The sequence below is a fragment of the Hemibagrus wyckioides genome, linkage group LG06, assembly GCF_019097595.1.
Source record: "Hemibagrus wyckioides isolate EC202008001 linkage group LG06, SWU_Hwy_1.0, whole genome shotgun sequence".
Lineage (NCBI taxonomy): Eukaryota > Metazoa > Chordata > Actinopteri > Siluriformes > Bagridae > Hemibagrus > Hemibagrus wyckioides.
Window position 1 is genome coordinate 18,513,924 of NC_080715.1, and position 16,911 is coordinate 18,530,834.

The window sequence follows — 16,911 nt, forward strand, 5'->3', positions numbered from 1 at the left end:
ATGTGAATAATTCAATGGAACTGTTAAGACACAATCAGCTACATCACTATAAAAATGATCCAGATACATTTACAAACATGTAAATATGAGATAGTTTATCATTACGTTGGCATGCTGAGCCTTTTTAACTTAATTACATTTAAACATTCTGTAAAACATTCTAACTTAGTCAAACTTAATGTTAACTCAAAACAGATTTAGCTAAGCAATCTCACTGTATTTTACCATGATTAGACCACTATTTTTATATTCAATTATACAAAATCATTTTTGCCGTTTCTTCAACACATGTTTGGAGTATATGTGACAGATCATGCTGAGCAAAATGTGTCACTGAAAAATGTGATTTGAAAATAAATTGAAACTAAATTTTCTTTTCATGCCAAAAGACCTCTGATATTCATTTGAGTTCAAATTGAAAAAGGTTCGTGATGGGTTTCTGACCAATTCAGTGAACATTATACCTAAAAAAAAGGCTAAAGAATAGAACAGAAGAGAAAACCTGATCATAACCAGGAGAATCAAATGTAGGAAATGAGATTATGATTCCCCTGGAGATGGCTATTAATAGTAATGTGTATAAGCAAATTATAATATCAGGAAGTTTATCCTTCAGCCACATGTGTTTAATGATGGACAGCGGAAAGGCCTGCAGTAACAGCTGTGGCAACTAGACAAGGAGGTGAAAGCCACCTAGATTATCAACATCATAGGTGAAATTAAAAATCTTCCACAGATGTTAATACACAAGAAACAGACAAAGAAGATTCACATTTTATGAATCCATTAAACTATGTATGCTTCTTCTTAATACTTCCCTGAACCCATTTACCAAATATAAAGTAAATAATTGTGGAAAAAAGTTCATTTTAAAATGCTAAGATAAATGTGTGAATGTCTCTCCATTGTTACATACATTTTAGAATAAAATATTAAAAGCATGATCTTAGATCTCAGGTTATCTGAACAAAACAACATGTTCGACCTGTACATCGACCATCAGTGGATTGTAGTGGTAAGCAGATGTTCTCTGAGCTCAGGTCAAAACTGGCAAAGAACAAGTTTCCCCAAGGATACAGAGAGACTATTGATGTTAATGCATCACTCAAACTCTTAACCCACTGACTATACCAGTAAACTATGAATGACCTCAACATTTTTTTTCTTTTGTGTTTTGATCTGATGGTTTATTTTCAGACACCACACTGAATTCTCAACAAAACACATACAGCACAGAGGGAAGGCCAAACATGAAAAGAAACAGCTTTGTTGTTGAAAATGGAAGTGATAGCCTAAAACCCCTGTGTCCAAAACCTGCTGGCTCTTCAACTCAGCCCTCTCGCGGTGTGAGTGCATCAGACACGTGGGACAAAACTAGGGGTAAACAATTGCCTCTCTGTCCGTTCCTATCTTTTTTCTTTTTTCTCTCTTTCCCTACTGGTGTAGTGACCTCTAAATAACTGCGGCTGCGTAGTATCTAGTTTTTAATGCTCTCAAGGGAGAAAAGGGGGGAGGAGGAACTTGCCCTTCTCCATTGCAGGAGAGACATCTGGGCAGCTTCATCACGGACAGGAATGCACCTCTTGCTGTGAAGAGGAGCAGGGTGCCTGAGCCATCTCTGAGCTGGAAGAGTGCCTCTGTTTCACTTCCTGTGTAACACGCTCTGTGGATTTTACTCATCCCTCTGACTGAGGGTCAGGTCTTGGAGCCTGAGGCCGGGTGTTAAAGCTGGCTGAATTGCTGATCCATTAGCACATAGGGCTTGTAGATAAACGAGGTGCATGAGAGAGGGTGCAGCTGAGGCTGTAGAATGACTTTTTCAGCACCTCTGAGCAATAAATCACCTGGGTCTATTGCTCCCTGGCTCTCCATGTTAAAAACCAATTAGGAAAATTACAAGTGAACTCCCTGGCACATATTTGCACTTCCTTAAGACATCATTAGTCACAGTTATGTGCTTGGGCATCTTAATAATTAAATAGCTCCCTGTTACATTTAATAGATTGGCACTGAATGAGCAAATGTAAGAGGATATTACTCAGGTAAGCTAAGTTCGGATCTATTTTAACACAGAAAGAAAAGGCTAGGCATGGCTAATTCTACAATGATAGGAAGTGTAAAGGTGAACAGTTGTCTGTGTGATCATCTTTGTATAGGAATACATTTGACAGAAACATATGAACCAACAACCATCCTGCATATCCTAGTGACCAGGTCAAGCAGGAAGCAAGAATCTATTTATTGCACACTGTGTCTGTCTGCAGACAGTGACTGAACAAAATAGCTCCATTAATAACAAAAAATTTCCAGAAATATTGATTCTTCATTCAGACAACTGAGCACAATGACCAGTGACCAGCTGGCGGTGGTGGAAACCTGAGTGACGTGAGAGTATAAAGGAGGAAGAAGCTGTTTCCTTTCATTAAGTTTCATGAGAAAGCTACGTGTTGATGAACAGAATGTGACATGGAGCAGAACATGAGTGGGTGGCAGTTTGCAATAAGCACATGTTCTGTGCTGAGCTTCTGGATATTGTGGGTGGATGAACCATCAATTACCTGGAGGCGGTGCTGGCTGTGATCTTCAGACTGCCTGGGTTACGTATAAGCTTGTCCAGGATGCTGACAATCTGCTCAAACTTGGGCCGGTTGTTTCTGTCTTTCTGCCAGCAGTCCAGCATTAGCTGGTATAAGGGGGCGGGGCAGTCCATTGGTGGGGGAAGACGGTAGCCTTCGTCCACTGCTTTGATCACCTAAAGCATGGAAAAGACAAACAAAGTCAATATTATGTTGTTATTTTCTGATGTTCAACTAGATGTCCAGACTTTTTTTTATTATAATTGATTGGAATCAACATAGTCAACAAACCCATTCTGCCATCTTACATTTATATTTACTGCATCTGGTAGACACTGTTATCCAAAACAACTCATAGTCTCAGCAAAACATATTGTCATGCTAGTGCAGGTAGGTCAGGGTCTAAGAATACTATTAAGCTAAACTCTGCTAGCAACCACATTTGGTTCTTGGGTTCAGAACTGTCTAAGAATGTTCATAAATTTTTTCAATAGATAAAATAAAATGTTATGTTTTAATGTGAGGTGAAGTGACTCAACAACAATGAACTCATGACCTGTGAACCTATGCAGAACTATTGACAATGAAACAGACAACAATTACCTTCAACATTATATGTGATTTTATTTTTTATTTATTTTTATTTTATTTTTATTTTTTTATTGCCATAGTGATGTTGCTCTACTCACATCCTGATTGGACATCTCCCAGTAAGGCCTCTCTCCATAGGACAGGACTTCCCACAGCACAATGCCGTAGCTCCACACATCACTGGCTGAAGTGAACTTGCGATAAGTGATAGCTTCTGGTGCTGTCCACCTGATTGGGATTTTGCCACCCTGAAGAATGACAAGGTCTCATTAGCTCTGTAATTGTTTTAAATGCCGACTTGTTACAAATCAGGAACCTGTATAAGGAGCATGTTATCATCATTGCATTCATTTTAAGGTTAACATAATATCTGAACAGTATGTTCTGTGTTATCTAAAATGTAGCCACGCATTTTAAGCAGGCCACATGTAAGACGGCTTACACAAGGGAGGAGGAAATATCAAACTGTTATGCATGTAATGAATAAAATTACAGTGCTGATGTAATATCTGCTGTGTGAGCATTAGCATTTGTTTGCTGTTGAACAGGACCTGGCTGCAAAGCATCAGTGTAAGAGAGGTTGAACCACAGGACTCTGATCTGCACTGATCTTGGTCTGCGCTTTAGTGCTGGCTGAGCTGCTTTCATCTGCAAAGTCGCCTCCCTGAGGAGCTGAACTGTATTTACCCAGCTCTGCCCGAGCTCCCAGGCTGGAGTTACACTGAGATCAGCCCTCATTGCTGCAGCAGGAGCGGAAAGAAAGAGAATGGTGGCGGAGCCAAAGCCAACCATCTACACAGCCAAGTAACACAACTCCTGCCCAGCTTTATCCAAACACCTGGTCCTCAACAAATAAATTCACTTGCATGCAGGTCTCCCCACTGAGCACACTCACACAACCCCAGCTCTTTCAGCATGGGGGATTACCACTAATGAGTGCAAAATCTCATATGTCTACCCTCTCCTGTCCCCTGGCTTTAGTAGAGGCTGAAGGTGAAAATGGCCACATTAAATATGACGAAGAAGATTAGGCAAAGCTAGAGACGTCTCAATCTTAGATAGGCCAACTATACAGGATTATCTCATTGACACGGTCTGAATTTATCATTATTTGCTGTTGCTGTAGAATCGGCTGGTCTCGTGAATGCACATTAGGACAAATGCTATTTTTTCATACCACTTGAGATCCAAGCAATACACTTTTAAGTGCTGGTACACTGATAATAATGAAAAACCTTTTATTTTTTCTCCAGGCGAATATGCAATATACTCACTCACTAAACTAAACACATGCTTGAGGTGTGAAGTAAACCTACACTCTAAATTAGGCAGTGATATTATGGAGTCTCATTAGTCTTATCAGAAATAATAAATAATTTATTTATACGGTGACTGCTCTGCTGCCGTCTGGCTTCTTATGTGTATGTCAGATGGACATATATAGCCATTAATTCACAGCTTACTGAAAGGCTGGCTAAGAGAACATAGTGAGTGTGAGGATGAGGCATTTTAGTCTCAGGATCTGTAATGAATTTAGCAGTTCCTCCAGGAGTTTTTTTTTTTTTTTTGGTGACTGTTGTGGCCAAAAATCGGTGAAATTGTAATCACAGGATTCTTCTTTTAAACTCCTACCAGTAACATCACATGTAATTACTATCTATGATAGCTGCACTCATGTTTGACACACGTGAATCAAAGAACGCTTTGGCTAATTGCGCATTGTGATGGCGTCACACAATGTGTCTTGGCCCAAATCTGTGAAATACCTTTGGTAATTTTGAAAAATTGCAAGTTTTGGAGTTGTGGAGTTTGATTTTGCATTCATTTCTGCATCTGCAAAATCTAGCTTACATATGTAGCTACATATGTTTAAAATGGACAATAAGAAGCTTCTTGACTCTTGATTAGAAATCCCAGAGGGACTGATTTGGGCATGTTTAGCTATGTTTATGTAACTTAGCACTCACTCTTGTTGTGTAGGCTGCCTCTGGATCATCCTCGAGCACTCTGGACAAGCCGAAGTCGGATACCTTGCACACCAGGTTGCTGTTGACCAAGATGTTGCGAGCAGCGAGATCTCTGTGCACATAGCCCATGTCTGAGAGGTATTTCATACCTGACACAATACCACGCAGCATTCCTACCAGCTGAATCACTGTGAACTGAGCATCATGTTTCTGATACAGAGAGAAAGACAGAGTGAAACAGAGGATTAGACGTAGGTGTTTCATATCATTGGACCATATAATAATAATAATAATAATAATAAAAATAATCTGCGAAAAATACTGGAAGTGGATCTGGTCAAGTATGAAGACATTTCTGAACATGCACCTGATATCCCTTTTTGGTCTGAACAGGTGAGCAGAAAACTGGTTTCATTCAGAACATAACAAGTCATTATCATTTGAAAACGCAGACAAGAAAGATGCACAAAATTACATCAGAGGCTTCGTATCTGTTTTTCAGAAGCTCACTGGCAGCCTGCCACTGTTTACACTGGCATGTGTGAAAAGGGTTTATGCTGAGAGGTATGCTCAACGCTCAGAGATAAACACCAGGGAGGAAGCTCTTCAGGATGAGAGGAGAGACACACCGGATAAGCAAGATAGCATTGATTTGTCAGCAAGCTCTAGAGAAAGAGGCTTCTTTACTAAAAACAAGCACTCTCAACAGATGGCCGGTGTGGGAGCTGGTCTTTTTCCATGTGTCCTTTCATGAATGCTTTTCTCTTAGGTCTTATGCATTTCTTTCTTTCTTCACCGTCTTTCACTTTCTATATTTATCCACCTCCTTCTAAGAGAAAGCAACACACTATGTTTATATGCTGCATACAAACTAAGTTCGGATGAAAACAAACCCTGGACCACCTGGAACTGACTGGAGTTCAGAGCGGTCCAAAGGATGGCTTAATAATAGTCATATAAGCATTGGTGAGGAAAGGCTCTTGGGGAAGATGTCAAGATTCTGTGATAGTGTACAGGCCATGCTGAAATGCACAGGAAATTGCTGCAACTGTTCTGCCTTTTCTGGGATGCTGTGCAGGCACATATGGAATACAGTTCAGATTGCTCCTGCTAAAACCAGGCTGTCTCTGCTCGCACTATTTTAATGCTATGCTAATTTCAGTCATCGGGCCTGTATTTAACCAGAATTGCAAAGTACTTTCAGCTGCCTTATCCAGATGCATATGTGGGCTTTTTTTTCTTCCATATTTTGCTGTGCTCAGTGAAATAAGGTGCAAATAGGCATCACTTTTACCTCTACAATGTACAATATAGCATAATATGACCAAGATGGATAAATGCACAATGAACATTTACATTTACATTTGATCACCTTGTTAAACTAGTATCAACATGCCTGTCTGTGGTACCAATAACAATATGTCTGTCATTTATATTAATACCATGTCTGTCTTTTTTTTTTTACTAATATCAACACAGCCCCTGTAATGGCAACTGCTTAAAATATCTACAAAACTGCTGGAAAAGTATTGTCAGATGTAGCACTGCCAAGGCCAGATTGTGGGGGACAAAGGTTAATCTGTCCCATTTAATGAGCTCATTAGTGCTTTTATCAGCACTTTTTTTTTTAGAATAGCTATCTGTCTGCATGGTGCACATCCTCAGACTGTTTGCCTGTTTACGTTTGCTGTGCTTATATAGCCGTAAGGGGAAGTTGTTTGAAGGACAGATCATGCCCAGTCTTTTTAATTGGCCAGGCTGAGCATGCAGGCATCAGGACATTGTTAAAGTCTCTACATTTGCAAATCCATGCCCACTATCTGGGTTTTTTCCTCCAAGTATACGCCTAGTTTGTTTTTTTTTTCTGAAAGAATTAGGGCATTGTGCAGATGAGTTCAAGTAAACCACTGACACTTAAAAGCTTTCGGAACATCAGGGTCTATTTAAGACAATTCCCCTTTAGCTACAAAATAAAATACAATGGCTGATCCTTCTGCATAGTAATCACCCTCTCTGTCCCAATATCAGTTCTCTACCCAGCATATAGAAGCTGTGGTTTTGCACCAAAGTGCAATTTGTTCTTAGTAATGGAGAGAATTTAGTGCTTGCTGTGATAAGCAGACAGTTTGCAGGGTGATGTGAGAAAAACAGGAACAGTGGATCAGAGAGAGCGAGAGCGAGAGAGAGAGCGAGAGCGAGAGAGAGAGAGAGAGAGAGAGAGAGAGAATATGGTACTTAAATCAGTTTAAGATGAAACTTTTGTGCCATTTGTCTGATCATACATAATGGAGGCTCATTATCCGCACTCTGTGTGTCATACTTACTCGAAGGAAGCTGTCTAAGGAACCATTCTCCATGTACTCCGTCACAATCATTACTGGCTTACCTGAAGACAGAGAAAGAGAGAGAGAGAGAGACAGAGAGGTAAGGTAAACAGTGATGATCTCAGGCAATTGAAGTTTTACACTGTGTTGACTGGAGCTACATGTAAGCTTGATTTGCTACTTTGAAAACTAATGATTCATTTTATGACACTTGAACAAAACATTTCCACACATTTGAATTAGCTGAACAACTTTTATACTATGCTGAATGTATGCAGTAACATTGCTAAATTATTTCTAGAATGACACAGTATCAGTTAAGATGAGATTTACTGACCAGAGTTTTAGACCAGCACCACATGTGTATTATTTTTTTGTAGTATTTTTTTTTAGATTTGAAGAGCTAGGAGAAGGAATGGCAGCTCTGGGGCATTCATCACGTCTGAGATATCGCCTAAGCTCCCAAGACAATAGCAAGGCTCGCAGTACTTAGATGCACTTCTTCACATGACACTCTCGACTCAGTGAGGTCAGTCTGTGGCCTTGAGTTCAAGAACACTTCCTGAAGGATAAAAAGCGCCTCTGTCTGAAGCCTCTGTGTAAAGGGCCCACAAGGTCAGCTGTCACTGTCTGACAGCTTTATTCGTTTTCCAAGCTGGTCATAAATTACTGCTTTTATCAATTTCATCTTATTGCATGCTATATAAAAGGTTCATGTACAAAAAAGAGGATAAATCAGGAATAGCTGAAAGAACAGATCTGGTGCCACTATATGCTTTGCTCCTTTTTCCCCCAAACATTTTGACATCTGGCTACAGAAGACCTGAGCTCAAGGTAACAGCAGAGCACTAAACTTGCTGTGCGAGGAAAAGTGGACAAACACAGGCCAGTCTAATGAAAGCTGTTTTAGTCATATGACACTTTCTATCTTGGTAGGAGCTGTTTATATTCCAGCTTACTCTGTAGTGTAGATGAACAGTCCAGCCTGTTACATATCACGATGGCTTGCCTCTTTCTCCAAACACATGGGCCATACTTTATCCAAACAGTCTGGGATACTATTAAACACACTCTTAGATTTCACTGACCGGTGATGAAGTGCTCTTTTTTCACTTCACTCACCAGTCTTTATAGTTTCTTATAACAACAACAAAAACAAAAACAATAATAATAATAGTAATAAAATGTTCCTGGCAATAAACCCGGGATCATAATGCCAGCTTGTGATAAGTATTGCAGTCTTTCTGTCCCTGAGAAACACCAACTGAAGTTCCACAAATATTTTTCAAATAGCTGGCCAAAAGTACAAGGTTAAATGGAGTGTGAAAGTCTCAGAATTAACAAGGCTGAGTTAATAAATCATGTCACCTCAGAGGTTATGGAAGACACATGCCAGCCTTGTCCGCCCCCACTGCCTCAACTACATACCCAGAGCTGCTTTCACACAGCAGTCTCTCTCTCTCTCTCTCTCTCTGTCCTGCAGTACAACAATACTGTTTAATAAAGTCTAAATCAACACAAAACTCAGAATTCAGCTATTAGCTCAATTAAAATTACCAAGTGTAGTGTCAGACGCAAGTTAGCGTGAACTTTATTTTTTGAAAATCCAGATTTTCAAAGCAGTTTATATATTCTGCTCAAATTTAGATGGAATACATGAAAATATTTGTATTAAGACGTTTCTCATGATTTGAGACACAGGCTTTGATAATGGAATATAATAAAGACAGAAAGATTTATGACACCAACTGAACTTTGACTTTGAATTTTTTTTTGCCAGAAACTTCAATAAAACAGTAACTTTATGACATCAGGATCTTGCCAGCATCAATGCATTCTATAATGAGAAATAGCTAATGCTTCATACCAAATAAAATCATAATAAAATCAGTAGGGTCCTGCAAGTAACCTAGAGTTCAAAACCAAAATTAAAATATATAACACTTTTGTGTGGTTGTCTTTTAAAATGACTCAATATTAAATAATAATAATAATAATAATAATAATAATAATAATAATAATAGTTATTATTGTTATTATTATTATAGTCAAATAATTAAATAATAATCTTGTGTGCCACTTTGATCACTGAGGAGGCTGAGTCTATCCTGGTGGCACATGAGGATAGGATGCCAGTAGATTGCAGGGCATCATGAACACATGTTTCACTCATTTACACTGAGGGCTAATTTATTTATAGCTAATAAACCTATTATGATGTTTTGGGAGGTAGAAGGAAACTGGAGAAAATAGAGAAAACCCACACAGACATGTGGAGAACACAATGCCTAAATGTACAGCATTTCCCAGCATAAACTACCTTTAAACATGTCATTCTATTAAAGCGAAGAATTAAAAACTAATAGATAAAGTTCATACACTTTGTTGTCTAGTTCATAAATAAAAATGGTGAAATGTGTTGAGATGTAACTCACTTCGAGTGACCACTCCTTCCAGTCTGATAATGTTGGGGTGATCAAATTGTCCCATGATGCTAGCCTCACTCAAGAAATCTCTCCTCTGTGTCTCCGTATATCCTGCTTTCAGGGTCTTGATGGCCACACAGATCTCTTTCTTAGAAGGCAGTTTCAGACGTCCACTACACACCTCCCCAAATTCCCCTGCACAAACATCATTTAAATATAGATTCGTTGTCTGAAATCTTCTTTAATCTTCTGGTCACATAATTAACAAAGCATAATTAATGTACAGCATTCTGTGGCTCACTGCAGCTTGGAGACCACAGAGTACTGGATATTTTTGTAATCAGACATTGGTGTCATATTGTTTACCATCAATGCAGAATAGATTTTTCCTAAAGTGTTATGTCACATATGTGAAAGGCTAAGTATGCTGCAGTTCTTACGTTAAATTATGAAACAATTACGTTAAACAATTCAAACTGTGCCAAGCTGACTACCTTCATAAAAACTATTTTTGCATTAAATAGAAATAATTAAAAGGTAACACATATGCATAACAAAGAAATAGTTTTGTCAGTTCTCATTGCTGTGTGGTGAAGAGATTGTGGTGAAGTATAATGTATATCTTTGTAACTACTGTCCATGGTTTATGGCTCATATTGTGCCCAAGATAGACTTAACATAAAAGCAGAACATAAAAGCTCAAACTTCTCAAACTTACCCAATTATCTACAGCATTCAGACTGATATGCTTTGCAGATAAATAAAGCAGTATTATTCTCCATCTTCACCAGCAAACATGTAATTGTCTTACTAAATACATAATAAAACAATAAACAATCCTGTCTTCTATTTTTTCATAATAAGGTATAGCTATAAAAAACACTAATCTGGGATAAGGTAAGAAAACATAAATGTCAATGTAAATATGGTCTCATTATTTGCTGGGTTCTTTTATATTGGCTTATGCAGCAATAAATTATGCGGCATTATTCTGATGTGTGCTCTACTGTTTAAGACATTGGGAATGCTGAGTGCCTGGGAGAGAATGAGCTACAGGGGGTAAAATATAATATCCCAGCTGGAGGCATGCTCTGCTTACCCACACTCCTCAGCTTCATCAGCACGCTCTCTATTAAAGGCAGTGAGGCGATGAGGATGAGCACTGGGAGGAGCGCTCTCCCCATCTCCCCGCTCACAATCAAAAGCATATACTTCCAGCTGAGGTGCTAAATGATTCTCATTTACATTACCTGTCACATCTGTTATAAATGCATTTTGCCCTGTTGCAGGTAGCTTTATAGAGTTTCAGGTGGGACATGGCATACCTGCACCCACTACTTTGTCAATGGCGATGCAAGAAGCATCTAACTCCTTGGCGAATTCGTGCACTGCCTGACTTGGGTCCTCATAAGTGTGGGGATCCACGTAGGTCCTAATACCAGGCAGTCGCACTGAAAATAAAAGAAGAGTTAAGGAAATCATAATTGAGTTACTTTTCCTTCATAAACTGTATAGAAATTGGCTTCTGCTGTACTGACTGATTTAGAAAGTGATTTACATGCTTAGCATTAACAACCTGTACACAGCATACACCACAGTGACATATACTTACAGTGACCATTACCAAAGTGAAGTCTCTTTTTGTCTGGATGTTTGGATTTGCTGTAGCCACAGCACCTGTCAATCAGAGTGTTAAAAGGTAACAGTTAACATCAGTGATGATCCTAGGTGAGCCTGCTGCTACTCTATTCCTCTGCTGCTCTATGCTGGTGAACATCTAATGACTCAACAGGCAAAATTCATGGCCAGGATGAACCTGTCTACTCTGCTATGAGGCAGTGCAGTATTTTAGAATCTTATAATAAATCAGATATTTATGCAGTCTTTCAACAGTGGTGTCTGCCAAGATCAGCCCCTCTGTCTGCCTTGACACTTAAGCTCTCATGGTGCCTGTTACATTAAGTAAAGCAGAGGCAGGAAAAATAATACTGCTTTTGCCAAGTAAATCATCCAGAACTATATATAGCTGCTTGACATGCAGGGGCATGGTCTTCTTACATCTACGTCTTCATCTAGCAGATATGGGGGGTGGGAGGTGCTGAAGAGGGGAGATTTGAGTAAGAGACATGTATAAGTGAGAAAATGACAGGTTCAAGATGGCCACTCTTAAGCCCCTGTAAAGTTGTTGAGTATGAGTGACAGACCAACCTGCTAATCACAACGTAAAGCACCACGGTGAGGAGGATGATTGCCACAGCTGATGCAATGGCAATTAGCACAACCTGACTATTCTCACTGGAGATTGAGAAAGCTGGGAGAGACAAACGGAAAGATAAAGAAAACACAGCAAGAACATTAGAATGGATCAGGGTATGCTAAACAACAGAAGAAGCAATTTATATGATCCTGCACAGGTCAAAATAAAATTTATAAGAAAACTTGACAAGAACAAGAACTTTCCTTACTCTATAGCAAAGAATATTATATGACTTAAAACAGATTTTTCACCATCATGCATCATCATCTGCTTCTTAAAATTGACTCATTTTACAAATTATCACATCAAATCTACTCTGCAGATGCAATAATTTCTTTAAATGCGCCATGGATCCTGACAAACCTCTAGACTGTGAACTAAAGCACAGGAAAGCTCTGGTGACTGATTCTTCAAATCCCAAATGCAGAACGCTTTTTGCTCAGATTAACAAATGAATAATGGGAGCTATCATCTCAGGGGAGCTATGCCATCATTTTACATTTGCTATGCATGTGGAGTTCGATAGAGCCATGACCAGTTCAGTAACCTGGAGATAGGAAAGTGCCTCCTGCCTGTACTATATCATTCCATTCCATGACCATCCATTGATTTCCTATAAATGTTTCATTAGCTAGACGAGTACAGAGAAAGGAGAGTTTCTGCTCTGATAACAGGATATACAGTGTATCAAATACACATGCTGTGCTAAATGCAGATGATTTACTGGTAGAACGATGACAGAACATTTCTGCCATCTGTAGAACTGGTGTCTTGTGTCTAAATAGCTTACAAATTACACATTTAGTAAATTATCTTACAGTTACAGTACAATTAAAAACTATAAGTAGATACAAGTATAAGCATGGAAGCACGGAAGAACAATGTAAGTGCAAAAAAAAAAAAAAGACAAAAGATTCCATGGGTAAAGTGTGTCTAATCCTAAAATTATACAAAATTATATACAATACCCTAATATTATACCTTCATTTCGTTTGACTGATGGGACATAGTATAATCCTATGTAATCCTCCAGGAGTAAGTAAATGAAAAAGGAAATTCTTATTTACTGTAACAGTGAGGAAGGGAACCAGTTTTAGCTTACAGTCTGGGCTGGTCTCGAACTCAAACTTGCGGCTGCTGCTGCCATAACCCGCAGCGGTACGTGCTCTAATCTGCAGCAGGTATCTGGTATCAGGTTTCAGTCCATTCAGAGTCACATTAGTGCCCTTGCATCTCAGGATGGTATAGCTGGTCTCTTGTTCTTGCTTCAGGAAACAGAAGAAAAATAATAAGAATGTGAGACATGTTAAAGTAACATAGATACTGATACAGACAGATCTGAGCAAATATGAAGTAGTTCAGCTCTAATCAGAGCAGACTGTGCTGCCTGAAGGCTATTTTTGTATTTGGTGGAGGTTAGACAGTGTCATACTCGGTCATTTCCAAGGTCCAAAAAAAAGGTGTATTCATAATTAGGTACATTCCAGACTACTGTATACGGTACCAGCTCGACATGATAAACGGCCATAGTTATCTTTATGGCTTTTCTAAAGACCTCTAAGATGCAATGATCCTCTCTAGAGCTCCAACAAAAACCTACAATGGATTTATGGGACATCTTTCCTTTGAACCCACTGTTTCCAGATGTGCCTCTGGTAGGGTAAAGTGAGATCAGCGGAAGGAACAGGGTGTGACACTTTAATCCACTTACTGCAGGTTTTAGCAGAAAAAAGGATTCACTGTTAGCAACAAGCTCAATCAGAATTCGCATGGTTTTCCTCTGCACCCATCATTCTGTAAATGCCATAACAGGTTGTTACCTGATCATCTTAGATCCTTTAAAAGACATTCACTTTGTACAGTGTTCTGTTGTTGTTTTAAGTCCATCTGTACAAACCCTTGTGCAAATTCACCTGGACTTTGATTTCCTATACAAAGGAACATGTGCATATGACTTGACAATATCTTCAGATTAAAAATCAAATATCTGACCTCGGATTTGATTTCAGCACCAACAAAGAGCACAGCCATCAGCAGGCTTTATATCAAGGAAATCACGGTACGAAAGCACTCTGAAACATCATATGGAGTGCATCGGGTTTTATGATTTAGCAAACGCTTTAAATTCACTGCGAAGATGAAACCAATACCCTGCATCTTATTGTATGTGCGTTCGTTCAAGTCGTAAATCTTTTCGCAGGTTGTCACTGTTCACTGCTCATGACACCATGTGATTCCCTGAAAATTATATACAGGTGTGCCCAAACGTTTTATGCTGGAAGTATTTTTACCATATGTCTCAGTTGTGCATCAGCTACTTCCACACACACAGGCTTACTTACTTTGTTACTTCCCAGTGTGTAGGCTTTTGGTGGGAATTTAATATGCTTGTCAATCTACATTCTCCAATCTGGGAAACTGTCTCAGCTTTAATTGAAAGAGAAACTGTGTGAAAATTTAATTTATTTCAAAATGCATTCCTTCTCCACAAGCTTTAAAAACAAACCAACTAAAAAAAGTCCTTTCTTTTTTTTTCTAACTTTCCTTGAATAAAATGATAAACATGAACCCCAATGTGTGTTTCTTTCCTTTAATTAAGAGGATTTAAAATCCCTATATCTTGTGTCCTATTTTGGCAAATTTTTTTGATAAAGTATTAAAGGTCTGAGTGGTGAGATATTTGGTACTAAAGATGTGACATTTAATGTTATGTACACTTACTCCCTAATTTTACTAACACAGATAAAATATCCCTATAGTAACTTGCTTAGTAAATTGCACAGGGGTGATAATGTTTTTGCATAGACATCACCCTATATTTTGTACTCTTAGAAGGAAACACCCCGATATGCATATTTATTAAGGCAAACATGTAAAACAGACAAGACACAAATATCTGTTGACCATGTTAGTAAATGATCTTGCACATTTCCAGCTGTTTTTACATATGCAAACAGTTTTTACATACAAACATACAGTTTTTACATATGCAAAAATGTAAATCAGGGCAACAGAATTGTTTGTAGCTTCACTTCCTTCCGCTTTACCATATAGGGTTTTAACTTAGATGATGCATTGGGGCGTGTTTTTTCTATTTTTTAAGAGAAGCATTGCGTGACTGTTTTCCACAGGAGCTGCATTATTTCAATAAGCATGCATCCTTAATGCTGTTTAGGGAGACATTAACCACTGTTTATTTATGGTTTAAGGTATGCACCATTATACAGTGTAAACATTCTGTTGTTCTGAACCAGACCCATAGATACCATTTCTTTTCTGTAAACTCACTTAATGAATTCAGAGCTCTTTTGTGGGCTTAATGCCGTGGACTCTTGGTGTTACTGTGGTTACTGTGAGTCAGTGAGCCCTGTGAACAGATTTGGAGGCCCTTTTTCTCTCTCAGTGGGTGTGTTTGTGTATTTCTTAAAAGGGTGAGGGGCACTCTGTTATCCTCTGCCAGCCTGGATCAAGGGCACTATAAGTCCTACCAGGGTTCTTCCTTTGCTTTTCCACATGGCAGACCCAGTTGTGTAGGATTTGGGCTACCTAACCCCCAGCTTTTGGAAACGATGCCTCAGCAGCATGTGTAATTAACAGAATCAGTGAGGAGATACAATAGATTTGATTGTAAAAGGAAGATACCATGCCACCCAGGGTCAAACAAGACATGGATTTCAGGGGCCTCAGAGTGTACATGTGCCAGTGAAACTAACCCCAGATGAGATGGCTTTGGTTACAAATAAGAAGATTATGGCCAACCCATAGCATTTCACAAGCTGAGATTTGGACTTTGGCTGATCACACTGAAAGGCATTTTACAATTGTCCTCTGTAGAAAGCAGAGGAGTCAGTCACACCTCGCTGGCTCTCCTTTTTACCAGTGGATTGAACTGTGTTATTAGTATATCTGAAACATTTTTGTAGCCTCGCAGCTCAACAGAATAGATACGAAAAGGCCTGGTATTATTGTACAAACTCAACAGCAAAAAATCAGCTTCATTACTGTTCATTTATAACTTTAATAACGTTAATGATGCATTATTACTAGGCTAATCTTGTCTTTATGAAATAGAGATATCATTTACCCACCATAAAACACGATTTCATATTAAATTAGAGTATAACTATTTAAGTTAACTACTGAAGATAATTTACAGCGTTTAAGATGTGTTTAACATCATTCAAGAGCGTGATAGCACAAGCAAAGTGTTTTTTGTCCTTTTATCTATTTTTAGAGACAACGGAAGCCTGTGTGCAATTTACTGCATATTTCACATGCATGTAAGTCTTTCTATATGGTCATAGAACCAAGTCATTTACTCAGTAGACTATGAAATGTTTCTGTGGGAAAATTCTGGCTAATTGCCATTGGAAACTCTGCCTTTTTTCACACCCTCAGATTCCCTGCCAGTTTGGGAGAGACACACAATATCAGGGTCCAATTAAGTGCCAAAGCCGGAGCCCCGCTTCCTGCAGTCTGCCCGGCCTGAGGGACACATTACCCACTTCATGCAGGAGTCGAAGATATCACAGTGTCTGACAGCATGAAAGAGCTCCACTGAACACTGACCCTTAGAAAGCTCTCAGCGGCAACAATGATGTGGGGCAACAAAGCTCACCCTGCTATTCCGCATATTAAATCAATCAGGGCCAATCCCTGTACGCTTCATTAATCACACAGCAGCTGCGGCAAACCTGGATAGAGGCCGGCTAAACTGACTTATGACAGGAGAGCACAGCTTGTGATAATTTTTTTTAAAGATGAGCACAC

General features: G+C 39.0%; 1 protein-coding gene across 2 annotated transcripts in view; it reads right to left on the reverse strand.

Moving 5' to 3' along the window:
* Positions 1-16,911, reverse strand: part of epha3 (eph receptor A3) — a 74,066-nt gene that overhangs the window by 5,394 nt on the left and 51,761 nt on the right. For both annotated transcript variants that reach the window (XM_058392167.1, XM_058392168.1), the window contains exons 7-15: positions 13,244-13,406; positions 12,093-12,195; positions 11,497-11,561; positions 11,210-11,335; positions 9,894-10,079; positions 7,459-7,520; positions 5,135-5,344; positions 3,266-3,415; positions 2,559-2,752 (exon numbers count right to left, since the gene is read on the reverse strand). In XM_058392167.1, the coding sequence (XP_058248150.1) occupies positions 2,559-2,752; positions 3,266-3,415; positions 5,135-5,344; positions 7,459-7,520; positions 9,894-10,079; positions 11,210-11,335; positions 11,497-11,561; positions 12,093-12,195; positions 13,244-13,406 (1,259 nt within the window). The remainder of the gene's footprint in view (positions 1-2,558; positions 2,753-3,265; positions 3,416-5,134; positions 5,345-7,458; positions 7,521-9,893; positions 10,080-11,209; positions 11,336-11,496; positions 11,562-12,092; positions 12,196-13,243; positions 13,407-16,911) is intronic.